We start from the raw sequence: 17370 nt of genomic DNA, 5'->3' as shown, positions 1-17370 counted from the left end.
CCCTTCTCCTCATTCTCTTCTCAACCCAGTGGCTTCCACCTGGGCCCCTGGACTGGAACTGCTCTTCCCAAGGTTTCCATTGATGGCTTACTTGCCAAATCTGACAGCCTTTGCTGCATCCTTATCTTTCTTGGCCCCTCTACAGCCTTCAGCATTGTTTTCAGGATCCACTCTCCCCTCTGGGTTTTCATGACCCTGCTTACCCTTTCCTGATCATCCTCCTTCCTGTCCAGCTCTTCCTTCTTAGTACCACTTTCTGAATCATCACCTACAGTCTGGACCCTATGAATGAGAGAGAGCTTCAACCCTCTAGCCTTGGTCTTATCTCTCTATACTATCTCTCTTGGTGATCTCATCTGCTCCCATGGGTTCACTGATCATCCCTGTGCAGATGACCCCCACGTGTATCAATACAGCCCCAGCCTCTCTCCTAAACTCCAGTCCCCCATTACTGACTGCCTTGTGGATATTTTGAAATGGATGCTCCATAGGCATCTCAAACTCAACAGGCCTAACATGGATCTCATTGACTCCTGCCTCAAACTTACCCCTTCCCAACTTACCTGTTTTTGCCATACGCCTCCAGAAGAATCTCAGCTCTATGGGGGAGAAAACTATTTTTGTTTGATCTTTGTTTCTCCAACAGCTCAAGAGATTGGATTGGATTGGATGCCAGCTCCTGTGGCAGAGTGGGCTTGTGGGTCTAGTGGATAAGGAATGTTGTGCTGTCACAGATAAAGTCACAACTGTTTCAAAATGGGTTTATATAATCACACATTATATGGACTATTTGTGCCCAACCAGTGGTAGAGCCTTCCAAGCTTGTATTGGTCTGGTCAGCCACAGTTAGGGACACTGTACATTGACCCCATCACAGAGATGCCATTTTGGTTGTCTCCACGAAATACAACCAACTAAGCATGTGATGGCATTAATAATCAGTTAACAAGCATCACTTAAGCACTTATTATGTGCTTAAGCCAAGCAATTTAGATCAATTAAACAAATGTTTAAAGAGCTCCTGCTGGGCTAGACATTGGAGATAACAAGACAGACATAGACCCTGCTCTCAAGACTGAGTGTGGGGAAGGGGTCAGGTATAGAAAGAACTGATACAGTGGAGAGGGAACATCAGGGATGGTGGAGTCATGGAAGCTGTGTGAAGGTGAGGGCATTGAAGGAGAGGAACAGTGACAGAGGGTGGGGGTGGGTGCCAGTCCAGGCAAGATGAACCATGGGATCCAAATCATAGGGATGGGAGAGGGAAGGACAAGAGCAAGGGTGGGAAATAGACCACTTTGGCCTAAAGATAAAGGATGGAATGTGTAGTGGTGTGGGATGGAAGTTGGGGCAAATTGAGGACAAATCCTCAAATCAGGATCAGAAGTTTGGGCTTTATTCGGTTTTATTCTGCTTTATGGCAATTGTGAGTGGCGGTGGCCCTATCCAGGTCCCTTCAGATTTCAAGCTGCACTTCTACCATTCAGGTCCTGTAGCAGCAAATCATATTTGGGCTGAGGCATACTGACTTTCGACAAGAAAAGCAACTTCCAAGGGGCTCCTTCCTGTTCCTAGTCCTTACATATGGGTAAGGCATGCGGAAGACTGAATTTACAAAATATCAGCTGGAGAGAGATAGACAGATGAAGACACAGAGACAAGAGAGACAGAGACACACAGAGAGAAGAGAGACAAAGACAAACAGAGAGACAAGAGAGACAGAGACACACAGAGAGAGACAGAAAGCCAAGAGAGACAGACAAGAGAGGCAAAGACAAGAGAGACAGAGACAGAGAGACAAAGAAAACAGAGAGAAAATGGAGAGACAAGAGAGACAGAGACATAGAGAAGAGAGACAGAGAGACAGAAAGTCAAGAGAGACAGACAAGAGAGACAGAGAAAGACAAGAGACAGAGTCAGAGAGACAAAAAAGACCAAGAGAAAACAGAGACAGAGACAAGAGAGACAGAGACAGACAGAGAGACAAGAGAGACAGAGACACAGAGACAGAAAGCCAAGAGAGACAAAAACAAGAGAGACAGAGACAGACAAGAGAGACGGACACAGAGACAGAGAGAGCCCCCAGCTCAGGTGCTCTGGGCAGTGAATAGCTACAGCCCTCCCTGGGCTCCCCCATTCTCCTTTCTCTATTACCTTTAACCTAATTCCCTGGGTTTCCGAAGAAGCAAGCCCTGAAGACAACAGGAAGGAGTGGCCAGCAGCCTCTGGTCAGGGACAATGGCAGTGATTTCATTTCCTCTTTGGTCTCTATCCTGCCCCAAACCCTCCAGAGTGTCTACTTTAAGTGCCCTGGTCCTAGATTCCTCCCAACAGTGAGGTGGCCTGGCTTTCAGAATGCTTCCAGCTCCTTTTGTCCAAACTAGTGGTCTCTGGGAACCGGAGAACTTACATGAAATGCCAGACACACCCTCCCTGGCCTGAGAGAAGTGTGAAACATTCTCCCACCTCCACCAAATTCCTGTAGCCTGAAGGCAAATGTAAAAGGAACACCGTCTGGGATAGAAAGAGCCATCAATGGGGCCATGTTTGATGTCATCAAACGCTCCCTCTCTCCCTCTCTTTGGGTCTGGCCAGGCAGCCATCACACTCTCCACCTGGCACCAGAAAACCACTGGGGAGCTTATCTTGGCTAAAGTCTAGTTGAGCTGTATCTTCAAACCCTTTTGATTTACCAGTCTCAGAATTCTGTCAAAAAAGGGAAATGAAGTTAGCTTGCCATAAATTGTTCTTAAAACCACCATCTGGTCTTATGTGATGGCTGCTTCCTTTTCTAGATGTCCACTAACCATCCCTTGAAGAATGCATTATGAAACATGAATAACGTGTCTTATCATTTTTCTAGGCTCCCTGGCCTAGACTTATAGACTATTCTCTTCCCTCTCAGACCTCAACATTCCTCTCCCGATTTGTGAAAGGAGACAGAGCAGGGGACCCAGCCCAGGGGAGTGAGAAGAGCAATGGCTGAGGAGTTGGGAGGTTGGGCTCATCTTAGATTTGCTGCCTTTGAGGTGGGGAGCCTTTGGTAGGTCACTGAACTTCTCGGGACTCTGGTTTCCACAACTATCAAGTGAGGGAGTTGGGACGACCCCGCTTCTAAGGTCCTTTCCTGTCAGAACTAGGGTTCTACTCAGCTTTTCTCTCTTCTCAGTTCTCAGCATCCAGAGGTGGAGCTGAGCCAAGGCATAGCCCAGGGCCCTCCGCAAGGGAAGGCTGATCTCTAATAGAGATGGGGGCTGTGTTCTGGGGGCTCAGATGGGGGGGAGGGAGGGCATCTCCAGCCCTACTCAGCTCCTGGCGGCCAAGGACAGCAGGTGGCTGACTCAGTTGGGTCTGGCGCCTTCCTGATGATGCTGGGAGCCAGGGACCCCCTTTCTGGCGCAGCCTGGTCCACAAGACACTGAGAGCTGACTGGCTCTGGAGTCAAGTCTGGAGGAGCTGAGGTTGATGGAAAGGATGATGGAGCCCTCAATGAGTGGTTTTCTAGACAGAATTGTCTGAATGTAGAATAAGAAATGAGGCAACTGAAAACCTGGTCATTAATGGATACCAGCACCTGGGTACATGCCAGATCCCTGGGGAGGCTGTGGGGATTGCTTTTGTGACAATGATAGAGAACAGGGAGAGGGGAAACCCTCCTTAGGGATCCCAGAGTGAAAGTCTTAATGAAAGAGATTGATGATCACCAAACAACCCAAAAAGTTCATTGAGCCCAAGAGAAACCGGAGAGAGACACAGACAGAGACTCAGATCTGCCACTTCAATGAACTGCCTTCCAATCTTTATTAAAAGTGAATCCTGAGAGTGGGGGCAGGGGAGGGAACAGCAGTCCTCAGCCTGTCGCCAAGGGTCTGCATCTTCTCCCACTGTGAATGGCACCCCTGCAGGTGGGGAGGGGCTGCCCTGATTCCCACAGAGACGGCCGTGGTGAGCCTCAGAGTTTTGGTACAGGATCCTTTCATTCTGGTCTGTTACAGCAAAGGGGTTTTAAACTAATTTTAAAGCATCTTGGTCATTCCACGGTCCTCAATGCACCAGGGCCTTCAGGAAATGGTGCAGCCTCCCTTGAGCTCCTTGAAGGGGTTCTTGTCCTCAGGGATCCCCTTCACAAGAGGGTCCTCACCAGACCTTTCCTCAATGTAGTCCTTCACGTCTTCACAACATTTTGAAACCTTTGAAAAAAGAAAGGGTGGGAGAATTGCTGCTGCTGGATGGATGTCATGGCCCTAGTGCACAGAGCACCCCCAAAGACAGGCCATATCCGAGGACGGCTGGCTCCCACTTCTTCCTTTCTCCAACTTTTCTTAAGAGTCTCGGATCCTCTGGGAGGCTTCAACCTGCATGCTCTCCCTTGTGCTAAGTGATGAGGACCCTGCTGGGACCTTCCAGGGCAGTGATTAATTTGGTGCTCTAGTAGGCACGGGGGTGGCAGAGAAAGAAAAATCAGCCCCTATCTTCTGGGGGCTGACATTTGGCTTGGGGGCAAAAACCCATGAAATAATCTGAGGAAGGGGGATGCAGTCATGACCAGATGGTCAGGAAAAGCTTCCTGCTGAGGCAGCCCCTGAGCCTTGCGAGAAGGCATGAATTATAAAAGGGTGTTAAGCGCTGAGCTCAGGGAGCAGCCAGGGTAACTGGAAAGTGCCTGCCTCACAGAGGGGCTGCTGTGATGCTGTGCACCTGCAGCAGTCATCAGAATAATGGAGTGCTGCGAAGCATTTAGAAGGCAGGTGAGCCTTAAATATCACCACAGCCCAAGCATGTGTGACTGTGCATGCCAGCTGCCATGGGAACAGAGACAAGAATGGAGGAGCCCCATGGCCCCCAATGAAGAGTGCATCTTGGACCATGAGCAATGGCCACTTGGAGGCTGAGCACAGGATCAGCGCCCAAGGGCCTGGAGGGGCAGCTCTGCTAGGCCTCAGACTTCCTGGGGCGTGTGAAGACACTACTACTTCTGCCTCTCCTTCTGCACCAGGGGCTTTGGGAGCAGTGGGGACAGAGAGCTTGCTCCTTGACCCTTGAGTCTCACCCAAAGCAGGAGTTCCATGTTTCCCCTGACAAAGCAGAGCATTGTTGCTTTGTGCTTGGTGATCAAGCCCTAGAACATGAGCAAGGGAAGGGAGGGATGGCTGCTTTGTCTGAGCTGGCTCTGAAAGTGGCATGGATGTGAGCAGGGCATCCACATGACTGGTCCGAAGGGGGCATCCCACTCCTAATCCTGACTCAGCTTATTGCACCCAACTTCCTAAGTGGCTCACCACCTGCCTCTGGGAGGGGGTGGGGAGGGGAAGGCAGTTGTCCTACAAGCTCAGGGGCCACTAGATGTGGGGCTGGGAGGGACAGAACAAGGGACAAGATGGCATCAGGACCACACCCTCCCAGAGGCTTCAGCACAGGATAGGGGTACAACGTGCTCCCTGATAACTACCACCACCAGAAGAGTAGGGGGATGGAGCCCCCCGACAGTGGTCTGTCATGGGCACTGAGTCCCTGACCCCAGTCTCATTCCAGGGCACCCTTTCCAGTTGGCCTGGAAGCATCAGCATTAGGAGCCACTGAGCATAAACCAAGGGCAGTCTGGCCACTGCCCTTCAACTGAGACTCAGGCCCTCAGTGGCTTATGGCCATCAAGGTCTTCACCTTTAGGCCATTCCTTGGGCCTGGGATGTGACTATGAACTGCTTGGATCAGGAGCTCACACAGAATCCCAGCCCTCTCCTCACATCCCCTCCGATGAGCCAAGATGCCCTCAGTCTATGCCCAGAGGGTCCTGCCAAGATGAACGGGCCCTGGACATAGGCCCAGTGATGGAGAGTGTGAGTGTTGTCATTCAAGGCCTGGTCTTCCTGGGCTCAGATGCACCTGGCGGCACAAAGCTAGGCATGAAGCCTCTCTAGGGGCGGGAGCAGAGCTCCCCCTGACACTGGCCTCCCGGCAGCTGGCCTCCTGGGACCAAGGGAAGCCCCAACAAATTAGGTTTCTCAGCACCTTCTCTGCATCTAACTCAGGCATCAAATCCTCAGCCCCCTTCACCCCTACCCCCACCTCTAGGAGTCAGGGGCAGCTTTACCTAAGGGCAGGTGGGACAGTACAGAATCCCCTGGAAGGCAGGCCTGGCTGCTTACCGTATCTCCTATTGTCATGGATCAGGAGAGAGGTATGTGAGTGTGTTGTGCATGCATGATGTACATTGTGCTAGTGTGCATTTATGTGTGTTGTGAGTGTGTTGTGTTAGTGTGTGTATGTATGTTAATGTGTGCATATGTGTGTGGTATGTATTTGTGAGTCTGCATGGTACATGTGTGAATGTGTGTGTGGTGTGTGAGTATGGGTGTCAAGGTATATGTGTTGTGAGTGTGGTGTGTATATGTGCATGGTATGTGAGTGTGTATGTGTGTGATATGTGAGTATGGGTATCAGTGTATGTGTGGTGTGTGTATATGGGTGTAAGAGTGTGTGAATGTGAGTGTGGTGTGTCAGTGTGTATGTGGTATATGAATGTGTATGTGGGGTGTGTGAGCATGGGGATCTGTATATGTGTGTGTGTGGTATGTGTATGAATATGTGTGTGGTGCGTGGGAACAGGTGTCAGAGTGTATGTGTGTGAGTGTGATATGTATATGTGTATTTGTGTATGGTATGGTGTGTGAGTATGGGTGTCTGTGTGTGTGATGTGTATATGGCTGTGAGTGTGTGTAGATATGTGTGTGGTATGTGAATGTGTGTGTTTTGTGATATAAGTATGTGGTATATGCATGTATGTGTTGGTGTGGTATGTGAGAGTGTATGTGTGTGTGAGTGTGAATGCACATGGTTTTTGTGTCGCTCGGGCCTCAAACTCCAAGGCATTGTGACTCCCTTGATGGACTCATCTTGAGCCCTTCTTGGCCATGTTCTCCAAACAGCTCAGCCCAGATGAGGGCTTCATCCGCCATATTGGAAGCCTTCCTCCTTCTTGATGCATGCACCAAGAGCCACCTTGATACTAGGCCATGCTCAGGTTTCAGACCCCAGAGTTAGGGTGAGGACTGCCATGCCCAGATCCACAGGGCAGACATGTCGTGGCAGCCTGTCCTCAGCCCAGGGTCCTGCTGGAGGACTACCATGCCAGGGAGGCCATCAAGGCAGGGCAGGAAGCTGGACAAGGACCCAGAGCCTGACGGAGAGGCAGTGAGAGAGTCTTTGGGCCAGCAGTTCTATGTGGGGGACACAGCTATGGGAGAAGCATTGTAAGGGAGGGAAGGAGTTGCTGGGGGTGGATGGGTGTGAGATGTGTCAAAGGGCAGGGAAGAGGGACTCATAGAGGAGGGGGGACTGACCTTCTGTAGGAGCTGAAGAAAGTTTTTGGCCCTATTCCAGCCAGGGGGATTGGGGGAGCAGCTGCTCAATCAGGGGCAGGACACAGCCAGGAGACCAAGGCCACTGGACCACAGAGTACATGAAGGGGGGTCTGGTTAGGAAAGGCTTTAAACACCAAACAGAATATTTTGTATTTAATCCTGGAGGGGACAGAGAGCCCCCAGAGTTTGTTGGTTAGGGGGTGACATGGTCAGACCTTCCCTTAGGAAGATCCCTTTGGCGGCTGAGCGGAGGATGGACCAGAGCAGGGAGACATGTGAGCAGGCAGCCAGCCAGCAGTGACTCCCATAGTCCAGGCACTCAGCACTGAGGGTCTCCAGAGTGTGGATGCCCCGGAAACCTTTTCTCCCCATCCATGGAGGGCACAGTCCCTTACCTCTCTCTGAGGCTACGGAACAGTCCCTCTCTGCTGTTTTTCTCTTTCTGACATCAGAATGAGTTTGCATTTCCTGGAGCCCACACCCCATGCTGCTGGGAAGTGGGGTGAGTGTGCAGGCTGGCCTGAGGTTGCAGCCTCATGGCCAAGAGGGGCCCTCAAGCACATCAGGAGGGGGTCTCTGGGGCACTCAGGTGGCATGATCCCCTTTCCCTTCTTTCTCAGGAATGGGGCTAGGGAGGGACTTCTTTTGCCCTTTGGTTCTCTGGGATGTCCGGACAGAGTTTTGGGGTCTGACTAGGGTTGTGCCCTAAGCCCTGGGCCATGACTTACGGACAGGATGAATGCCACATCACTGCTTCTGGTCATGAGGAGAGCTGGCCTGAACTTCCTAGGAAGCATCCTGTCCTTTTTCACTTTGACAGTGGGCACACACAAGGTGAGCCAGAGGTGATGCGCAGGCAGATGGAGGGGGCGAGGCCCAGCTTTGGGTCACTGAGGAAGCCTCGCGTGTGGGAGACACCAGAGAGCATACATGACTATTTTTAGTCACCCAGGGGGTGTCATGGAAGGTGAGAGCGAAAACACACTGTGGCAGACCGCGGCACCCCCAGAGAAGGCTAAGATTTAATGCTTAGCACACTGCCTGGTGCCGAGTAGGCGCTTACAAAATGTTTGTAGACTGAATGACTCCAGGTCCACGGAGGCTAGAAGAGGCCTGCTCCTTGTGGAAGATGGGATGAGAACAGGTCTCCAGAGAGGACAGGGTGGGCCTCAAGGGTCTTGCCCCGCCCTGGGGGAGGTACTAAGTCCATCAAACGTTTGCCGTAAAGAATTGGATTAAACAGAAATGACTGGAAAGAGGGTAGACTTTTCTCTCTAACGACCTGGAAGATGGGCAATGGCCGAGGTGCCTCACAGGGCCGGAGATTGGAAGCAAGGCCCTGCTCAAGACAAGGTAACCCCCAAGCCACCTGACTTCTGGTCCAGGCTCTTGGCGCGCTCTTAACCCAGGTCTGGTGAAGCGCATCTGTTCCTTAGATTGCTGGTTTGTGTTACACCAGCAGACCACAAGGACTGCAGGCAAGAGGGACTTGAGAACCAGAGTGGACCAAATGTCTTGTCCAGGGCTCTAGCAACAGTCAAAATATCGACGATGGAAGGCTCAGAGCCTCTGTGTCCTCCCACGCATCCTCCACGGCTGACAAAGTCTAGCCAGGCCTCCTCTACTCAGTCACCACCAACCCCTGGGAGCAAAGAGTATCTTTCTTTAGGCATATGAAGCCTTTCCTAACCTTGCACTGGACACTCCTCACCCCGTCCCCAACAGGGAGTGGGCTAACCCTGGCTTCCTTCAGGACAGTCCCAGTGCCCCCTCCTCGGAGGCCAGCAGCCTACCCCTCCCTCTAAGGATAGCCTGCACCTACACCCGGATGTGTCTGTACATGAGCATAAACACTTGAGGCCAGGAACTATTTCTCTTTTGTCTTCGCATCCCCAGCACCAGCTGGCCACTCATCAATAGTTATTGATTGGCTGCCGGATTGATTGATGCTACAGTTCAGGCCTTGGAAGCCTGGTGGCAGACACTTTGTGTATCCCTAGCTTAAAAGGCAACAAGAGGGAGCCCACAAACAGAATGGAACCCAATGCTCCTCTCTTCCCTTCCCTCCCTTCCTTCACTTGGTCAGGGAGTCTGCAGGCAGACAGATGTGGGTCTGGCAATGGAGATGACCCTAAATGGGCTGCTGTTCGACCTCAGGATCCATCATGGTCATGATGATCCTGTGGTGTGGAGGGTTTGGGGAGAAATGCCCCAACTGCAGTGTTTTTAGAGGCCATCTGATGGCTGAAGGCCAAGGCAAAACAGCGTTGCATAATGGGTGGAGAGCCAGCCTCTGCACTGGGAAGACTGCCTCTGACACGTCCCTGTGCTGTGGACCACGGGCAGCTAGCTACCCAAGACCACGCATTATAGTCAGCTGCTGGGATGAGCCCATTTTGCAGGTTAGAACAGAAGAATGGGATGGGGAGATGGGGAGGGTGGCAGCAGCCCCCCATGAGCATTTCAGAATATTTCATCTGCTCTTTTGCAGGGAGTGCTGGGCCCAACGCCCTGGCAGGCAGGTAAAGAATGCAGGGACATCCCCATAGTGCAGGTGATGAAGATGAGGCTTCAGAGCCAGCCTTCACCCCGGGGCCTGAGGGCCTTCCCCTGGACTGACCCTGAAGTTTTTGACCAAGCAGCTCCTTGCAGAAGTGAGCGGCTTCACAGCCTCCTGGGACTGGGCCTGGTCTGGGGTCAGGCACGCGTGTGAGTGGAGGGCACTGCTGGCCTGGCCTGGGAGCCTCCTCCCTGCTCCTGGGGCTGGCCTAAGCAGGGGCAATCCCCAGTGGTTTCCCCCAATGTCATATCTTTTCAAGTCTGAATTGGTGAGGCTCTTCCTCCCCAGGAACCTCCCCTGTCCTGGTCCTGGCCCTAGAAGTCCCAGGCCTCCCCAAAGCGGCCACTTACCACCATCCTTTCCAGTGTCACCTCTTTCTTCAGCTGGTCTACTTCCATCTTCAGCTTGTCCTTCTCTGTCAGGTCTTCAATATTTATCACTGGCATGTTGTCCCTGGGCTGGCCCTTCCACCAGAGCCTCCCTCACTTCCTTCTGCCAAGGGCTCGGTCTGCCTCACAGTCTGCCTTTCCCTGACTGGCTTGTCAGGCCTGGCTCTTGCCCCTCTCCTGCCTGACTGCCCAGTCCCAGGGTTTTAAAGCAACTTGACATAAGCTCTCCTAATGTGATTAAGCCACGGGTTTAGCGCTCTGCCCAAGGCTGCGGTCACTGAGTCTACAGTGTGGACTGAAGATAGAGGGGGTCTCTCCACAGCCCACTGTGGTTTTCCTTCTCAGTGAAACTGTATTTTTTTCTAAGTACTCACGGGATGATTCATATGTTTTCTCCTCCTTTTTGAGGTCATTGAGGAAACTGACCACTAATCCACGAAAGTGCTGATGTGATTAATCTGGTATTATGGGGCCCCAGGAAGAGGTGAGCATCATTCTGAAGGTCTGGACCAGAGCCAGGAGCCCTGGAATAAAAACACAGCCAGGGAGGAGCATGCACTGCCCACCAGTGACCAAGATACTTCCTGGGAGGAAGTAGCTCCAAGAAAGTGTTCAGAGCTGCCAAAACAATCATGGCCTGGGGAGAAAGAGGAGCGATGTGCCAACCAAGCCCACCATGTTTATTTATCAGGCCTGATTCCTATGGGCTCTCCTCCAACGAGGGACTCCAACCACAGAAGGAGGGACTCAGGCTCCTGCCCTGTTAAGGTTAAATGCTAGGTGGCTTTACCAGGCATCCCTTAAGCTCCCCAGGGTTGGACCGGGGGACCGAAGATGGAAGAGGTCACTATGGATTCTAAGGGGGAGGAAGAGGAGGGCTGTCATCCAATCCTGGAAAGAGGGCAAAGTGCCCTCCAGACCATTAGCTGAGAATTGGGTCCCCTGCATTGTTGACCCAGAGAGGACCTGGAGGAGGCCAGTGACACCTCCTCCCTCCTTCCACCTAGCTCTGCTCCACCCGGACTCCACTTGGGTGCAGAAGGGGTAGAGAGCTTCCCTGGCAATCATGCGTTGCATTGCTTCCTATCTTCTTGACAGGGTGTAGGGGAGAGGAATCAAAACAAGACAAAGAGAGGTCTGGGAATCTCCTCCCTAAATGTTCCCTTCGTTCCTAAGCTTTTAACCAAGGATAAAAAGCTGATGGGTGCCCCCATCCCACCCCTATGCTGCATCTTCCTGCATGGCCTTTTCTTAATCTTCGCCTGACCACTTGACCTCAGCAGCCTGTGACCCTGAGGATGATCCCTCTCTCCTCCTTGACACTCTTTTCTCTAGGTTTTTGGGACAGAGCTCTCCTGGTTCTCTTCCTTCCTATACAATGGCTCCTCAATTCCCTTTGCTGGATCTTCTCCCAGCTCTTACTCAATAACAGTGGGGGTCCCTCAAGGCTGTGCCCTAGACCCTCCTCTTTTCTCCCTCCATGCTTCACTTGATGATCTCATCAGCTCCCAAGGATTCAATTATCATCTCTATGTTGATGATTCACAAATCTTCTCATTCAGCCCTAACCTCTCTGCTGACTACCAGTCTCAAATCTCCAGCTTCCTTTTCAGACATCTTGAACTGGATGTCCTGTAGACATCTTAAACTCAACATGTCCAAAACAGAATGATTTCTACCTCCCCCCCCCAAATCCTCTTCTCTTTCTAATTTCCCTATTTCTGTCAAAAATACCACCTTCTTCCCAATCACCCAGCCTTGCAACCAAAGTGCCATCCTTCATTTCTTATTCTCAACTTCCATATACAATTTATTGCCAAGGCCTGTGGATTTCACCTCAGCAACACCTCTGGTGGATTTCACCTCTGCAGCATCTCTGGTTGATCTTCCCCACTCTGCAGCATCTCTCCTATGTGCCCCCTTTTCTCCTCTGACCCTGCCCCCACTCTGATCCAGGCCTTCATCCCCTCCTAGGCTATTGCAATAGCTGCTCATAGGTCTCCCTGACTCAAGTCTCTCCCCACTCTACTCCATTCTCCGTTCAGCCACCAAAGTGATTTTCCTAAAGCACAGGTGCAACCATGTCACCCCCATACTCTATAAACTCTAGTAGTTCCCCTTCATCTCTAGGATCAAACATAAAATTCACTGTTTGACATTCAGAGGTCTTCATAACCCTGTCTCCCCATACCATTCCAGTCTTATACTTTACAACACCCCTCACCCCCCACCTCCAGGTACTCTGTGATCCAGTGACACTAGCCCATTGTTATTCCTTAAACAAGATCCTCTGTCTCTTGACTCAAGGCATTTTCACTGGCTATCCTACACTGGCTATTCTCTACACAGGGAGAGAATGCCCTCCCTGCTCACCTTTACCTCCTGGCTCCCCTGGCTGACATTCCCAGAATGTTTATTTCATGAAGGTGCCCAGGTCTGGATAGCTAGGTGGCACAGTAGATGTAGCACTGGGCCTGGAGTCAGGAAGAACTGAGTTTAGATCCAGCCTCAGACACTTACTAACTGTGTAACCTTGCTTTCCTCAGTTTCCTCATTTGTAAAATGAGCTGGAGAAGTAAATGGCAAACTACTCTGGTATCTCTGCCAAGAAAACCCCAATGAAGTCATGAAGAGTTGGATACAACTGAAATAACCAAACAACAACAGCCAGGCCACCCTGGTTCACTTTCCTCCAGATTTCACTCTAGACCTTCTGTACCATGGCCTCCTTGCTGGTGCTCAGCTGTATGATGTAAATGTTGCCTCCTTTGGGCTTTGTTTTCCCTTCACAAGCCCAGAGACCCCAGGTTCAAATGTGCCCTGAGACAACCTACACAATGCCCCAGCCCTCCCCACCAACCTGTTTACAAACTTCTCAGTGGAAAAAATTCAGCAAAGCAAAGAGAGCCTAGAATGATCCTTACTAGACCTGCAAGTCAGCTGACTCAGTTCATAGAACTGCAAATCACCCCCAGCACCTCCTGCAACCACTGCCTGCTCTCCGCTCACATGGTCCTACCTGGTCCAGGCCATCATTGCACGCACCACATGCAGCCCTCTGTGATACCTTTAGCTGCTAATGCCAAACTGTCTTGGATGGATTTCATATGTAACATGAATATATTCTGCACAGTCTAATACACACATCTGTTGTCTCTCCCCTCAGACTGCACACTCCTTGTGGACAAGGACTAACATTTTCTTCATAGACCTAGTACCAAGCAAAGCTCCTGGAACACAGTAGGTGATTATTAGTCATTGATGTTGTGGGAAAGGAGTGTGTCCAAGTGGCTGGAGATTGCAGTGAAGACAGGGAAGCCAAGTTAACCAGCATTCATAAAGTGCTCATTAGGTGACAAATGCTGCTAAGAGATAGTTGGTGGATCAGTAGATAGCGCTGGGCCTGGAGTGAGGAAGACCTGAGTTCAAATCTAGCCCTTCTCAGCAATGCAAGGACCTAAGACATCTCCAAAGAGACCTAGTTGAAGTTCAGTAATGTATATTTGTAGTAGGTCCAGTTGACAAGGCTGTGATTTCTTCACTAATGAAGCAGGAGAAGAGGAGGTGGGTGGGGAGAAGAACCCAGAGGCATCCCCCAGGGGTGAGGCTTGGCCAGGAGTTAGAGGGGAAATGATCAGGTTGAGGTCAGAGCTTGGCTGAACAGTCAACCAAAGTGTCAGGGTTTTGAAGGGTTAAAAGCCTGCCCAGAGAAGCTGTGAAAGGCACAGGGTGGTTCTGCGTCCGACCCGGAGGGCAGAATTCTGTGCAAAAAGGGGCAGAGTCAAACTCGCGGAGTAGGACAACAAAGTACAGCCTCACTCCCCTCCCATACTTCCTCTACCAAGATCTAGAAAGAGCATCAACCTGCATGCTGACCTGGAAATCCAGTCCAAAACATCCCAGTGCATCATTCTTGTGGCTCGGGCTGTCTTGTGGATCCCAGGAGTGAGGTCTGGCTGAGAGTGAACCTCACATGGAACATTACAGTGCCCAGGACTGAAGGAGGGCCTGTCTGAGGACCAGAACTGGAAGAGATCCTGGGGACTGCTGCGCTGGCACAGCGGGCAGGAACAGGTTCCATCGGGCAGGAACAGGTTCCATCGGGCAGTTCTGTTCCCCCATCCTCAGTTCCAGGACAGACTCAGGTTGGACTGAGGAGGTGTGGCCCAGCCATGTGCTGAGTGAAGAGCACATTAAGGAGCAAACACATGCTGCATGACTGACCCCAGGAACAGAGCAGAGGTTCAGTACTAGCCCCCAGACCAGGCTGAAGCTGCCATGGAATAACCTGGGCAGGTGCTCCAGACCAAAGGGCAGCCAGCACTGAAGTCACTCTGAGCCTGCAGAGAGAGCCTTCTAGTGGTGGAGTCCAGCAGCAGTCTGCTGAAACTTCCCACCCTGGGTCAGAAACTTGCAGATATCAGGCAAGGAGAGCAGGAAGCCGATTGGCCCCAGGTCACATCTCTTTGGAGCTTTGAAAGCTTGCAGGCCCAAGGAAGAGGACACTAGCTCCAGCCAGACATCCAGCCCAGAAGTGTGCCAGCCCACTGTGAACAAAGTTCAGAGAAAAGGTTGGAAGAAAGAGCAAACACATACACTCAGAATTCTGTCATGAAGAACTGTTATGGCCACAGGGCAACTCAAGAAGCAAACCCAGAAGAAGAGAATAACTCAAAATTATCTACAAGCAAAGTCTCAAGTGAAAATGCAACTTGGGCACAAGTCCAACAAGAATTCTTAAAAGAACTAAACCAAGAATTTTAAATAGAACTAAAAATGATTATAAAAACCAGATGAGAGGGATATGAAAAAATGGGAAAAGGAATGAGAGCTGTGGAAGAAAGACATGAAAGGAGAATTAAAAGCTCAGAACAAGATGTACAAAACCTTGCCCAAGAAAGCAACACCCTGAACATTAGAAGTGACTAAAATGAAAATTCCCAGCATCACTGTAGCCAAAATGCAAAGCTCTCAGGTCAAGGCAAAGCAGTCAGAAAGAAAGAATTCAAGTACCTAGAAGCCACAGTCAGGGTCTGCAAGACTTAGCTTGGAATATGATATTCTAGAAATCAAAAGATCTAGGCTCACAACCAAGAATCAACTTTATTCATCAAGGCTGAGTATAATACTACAGAGGAGAAATGGACCCTGATGAAAAGACCATATCTGGGTAGGAAATCTGACATACAAACACAGAAGTTAAAAGAAACATGAAAAGGAAAACATGAGCAAGCAAACATATGGTACCAAACTAGGTTAAACTGTGTACATTCTTAGATGAAGAGATATACATGTATCCTTTCAAAATTCTATCATTATCAAGGGTCACGGAAGAAGTCTAATTAGACAGACAGGCAGGGAGTGATTCTGTTATGTTTTGATAATCATAAAAGAAGAATTTAAGGGAGTGGGATGGGAAAGAGGAATACTAAATATATATCTACCAAATGGCATAGCATCTAAATTCCTAAATGTTAAATGAGTTACAGGGAAAAATAGTAAAACTGTGGTAGTGAAGGCCCTCAATTTAACTCTTCTGAGACCTAAATCAATCTAAACTTCTTCCTCCACAAAACAAACAAAAAAGTATGAAGGACCTGAATAAAGTTTTATGGAAGTTAGATACGCTAGACCTCTGAAGAACACTGGATAAAAAATATAAAGGAGTATGCTTATTTTTCAGCTGTGCATGGCACTTTCACACACACAAAAAATTGATCATATATTAGGGCATGAAAACTTCACAAACAAATGTAGAAAAGCAGAAATATTAAATGGATATTTTACCAACCATAATACAATGAAATTATATTCAATAAAGGATCTTTGAAGCAAAGATTAAAAATTAATTGGAAACTAAATAACTTTATCTAAAGAATAGGTATGTTAAATAATAAGTCTTAGAAACAGTCAATATTTTCATTAAAAATAATCATAGCAATAAGACAATATACCAACATTTTTGTGATGCATCCAAAACAATACTTATTGGAGATTTTATATCCCTAAACATTTCCATCAATAAAAAAAGAGAGCAAATCAATAAATTGAGCACACCACTAAAAGAACAACAACTAGAAAAATAACAAGTCAAAAACCATGAATTAAATGCCAAAATAGAAATCCAGAAAATCAAAGGAGAGATTAACATAATTGAAAGAAAAAAATTAAATTAAAAATAAAACTATAAGCTGGTTTTCTGAGGGAAAAAAAGCCTTTAGTGAAATTGATTTTTAAAAAGAAAGGAGAAAACCAAACTACCAGTATCAAAAATAAAAAAGTAAATTCAATGAACACTACAACACAAGAAACAATACAAGAGAACTGCCTACAACTTCTGAACACAAAAGAATTCACAATGACCCCCAGAAAGAAATAAAACACCCCAAGGCTGCACTATGACCCTGGGCAAATCACTTAACTTCTGTTTGCCCTAATGCACTGGAGAAGTAATTGGCAAACCACTCTAGTATTTTTGCTAAGAAAACCTCACGGACAGTGTGGTCCATGGTCATGAAGAATCAGACATCACTGAGTGACTTAATAACAACATTAAAACTGGAAGGGTACATCAAAGGTGGAGGGAAGCAGAGGGATAGGGAGGAGTGTGTATGGAATCCAACTGAGGGCCAACAATGAGCGAAAGTGACCCTGTGGTCTCTGAGGAAGAAAATAATCTACAGAGGAGTGGGTGCAGAGGAGAAGGGAAAAGATCGAAAAGCAAAGGCAAAAGGTTGGGGACTTCATTTGGAGAGGGTTCTACTGACAAATGCTCCTATGGGTGAAGAAAGATGTACTGTGAAGGCAATGAAGACCTTGTGCTGGGACTAGGGGATTTGTTGCTTGAAAAGATGGCAACTGGGGGAATGGGAGTGGGGCATGTACCAAGGGATGAGATTTTGAGGCAAATGAGGAAAAGAAGGTAGCCAGGAGGAGGGTGTGGATCAGTCATGGTCTGCATAATCAAAGAGATGAAGAGGAGGAGAGGGATCTACCATAGGACAGTGTTTTCTCTAATACCTACAGTAATCGGCATTATTCTGGGAGTGAGGCACAATGG

The 17370-nt window shown here is 49.2% G+C and overlaps 1 protein-coding gene across 1 annotated transcript; it reads right to left on the bottom strand.

Moving 5' to 3' along the window:
- Positions 1-3777: 3777 nt before the first annotated feature.
- Positions 3778-10723, bottom strand: GNGT1 (G protein subunit gamma transducin 1). Its single transcript, XM_027835934.1, has 2 exons — positions 10272-10723; positions 3778-4190 (listed from the first exon to the last, which is right to left on the bottom strand). Exons 1-2 carry the CDS (start codon positions 10365-10367, stop codon positions 4062-4064), a joined length of 225 nt encoding a protein of 74 aa, XP_027691735.1. The 5' UTR covers positions 10368-10723; the 3' UTR covers positions 3778-4061.
- Positions 10724-17370: the final 6647 nt, after the last annotated feature.

The sequence above is a fragment of the Vombatus ursinus genome, unplaced genomic scaffold, assembly GCF_900497805.2.
Source record: "Vombatus ursinus unplaced genomic scaffold, bare-nosed wombat genome assembly UNPS02014817.1, whole genome shotgun sequence".
Classification (NCBI taxonomy): Eukaryota; Metazoa; Chordata; class Mammalia; order Diprotodontia; family Vombatidae; genus Vombatus; species Vombatus ursinus.
The sequence above is the reverse complement of the archived record's forward strand: the minus strand, read 5'-3'. Positions and strand labels throughout refer to the sequence as shown.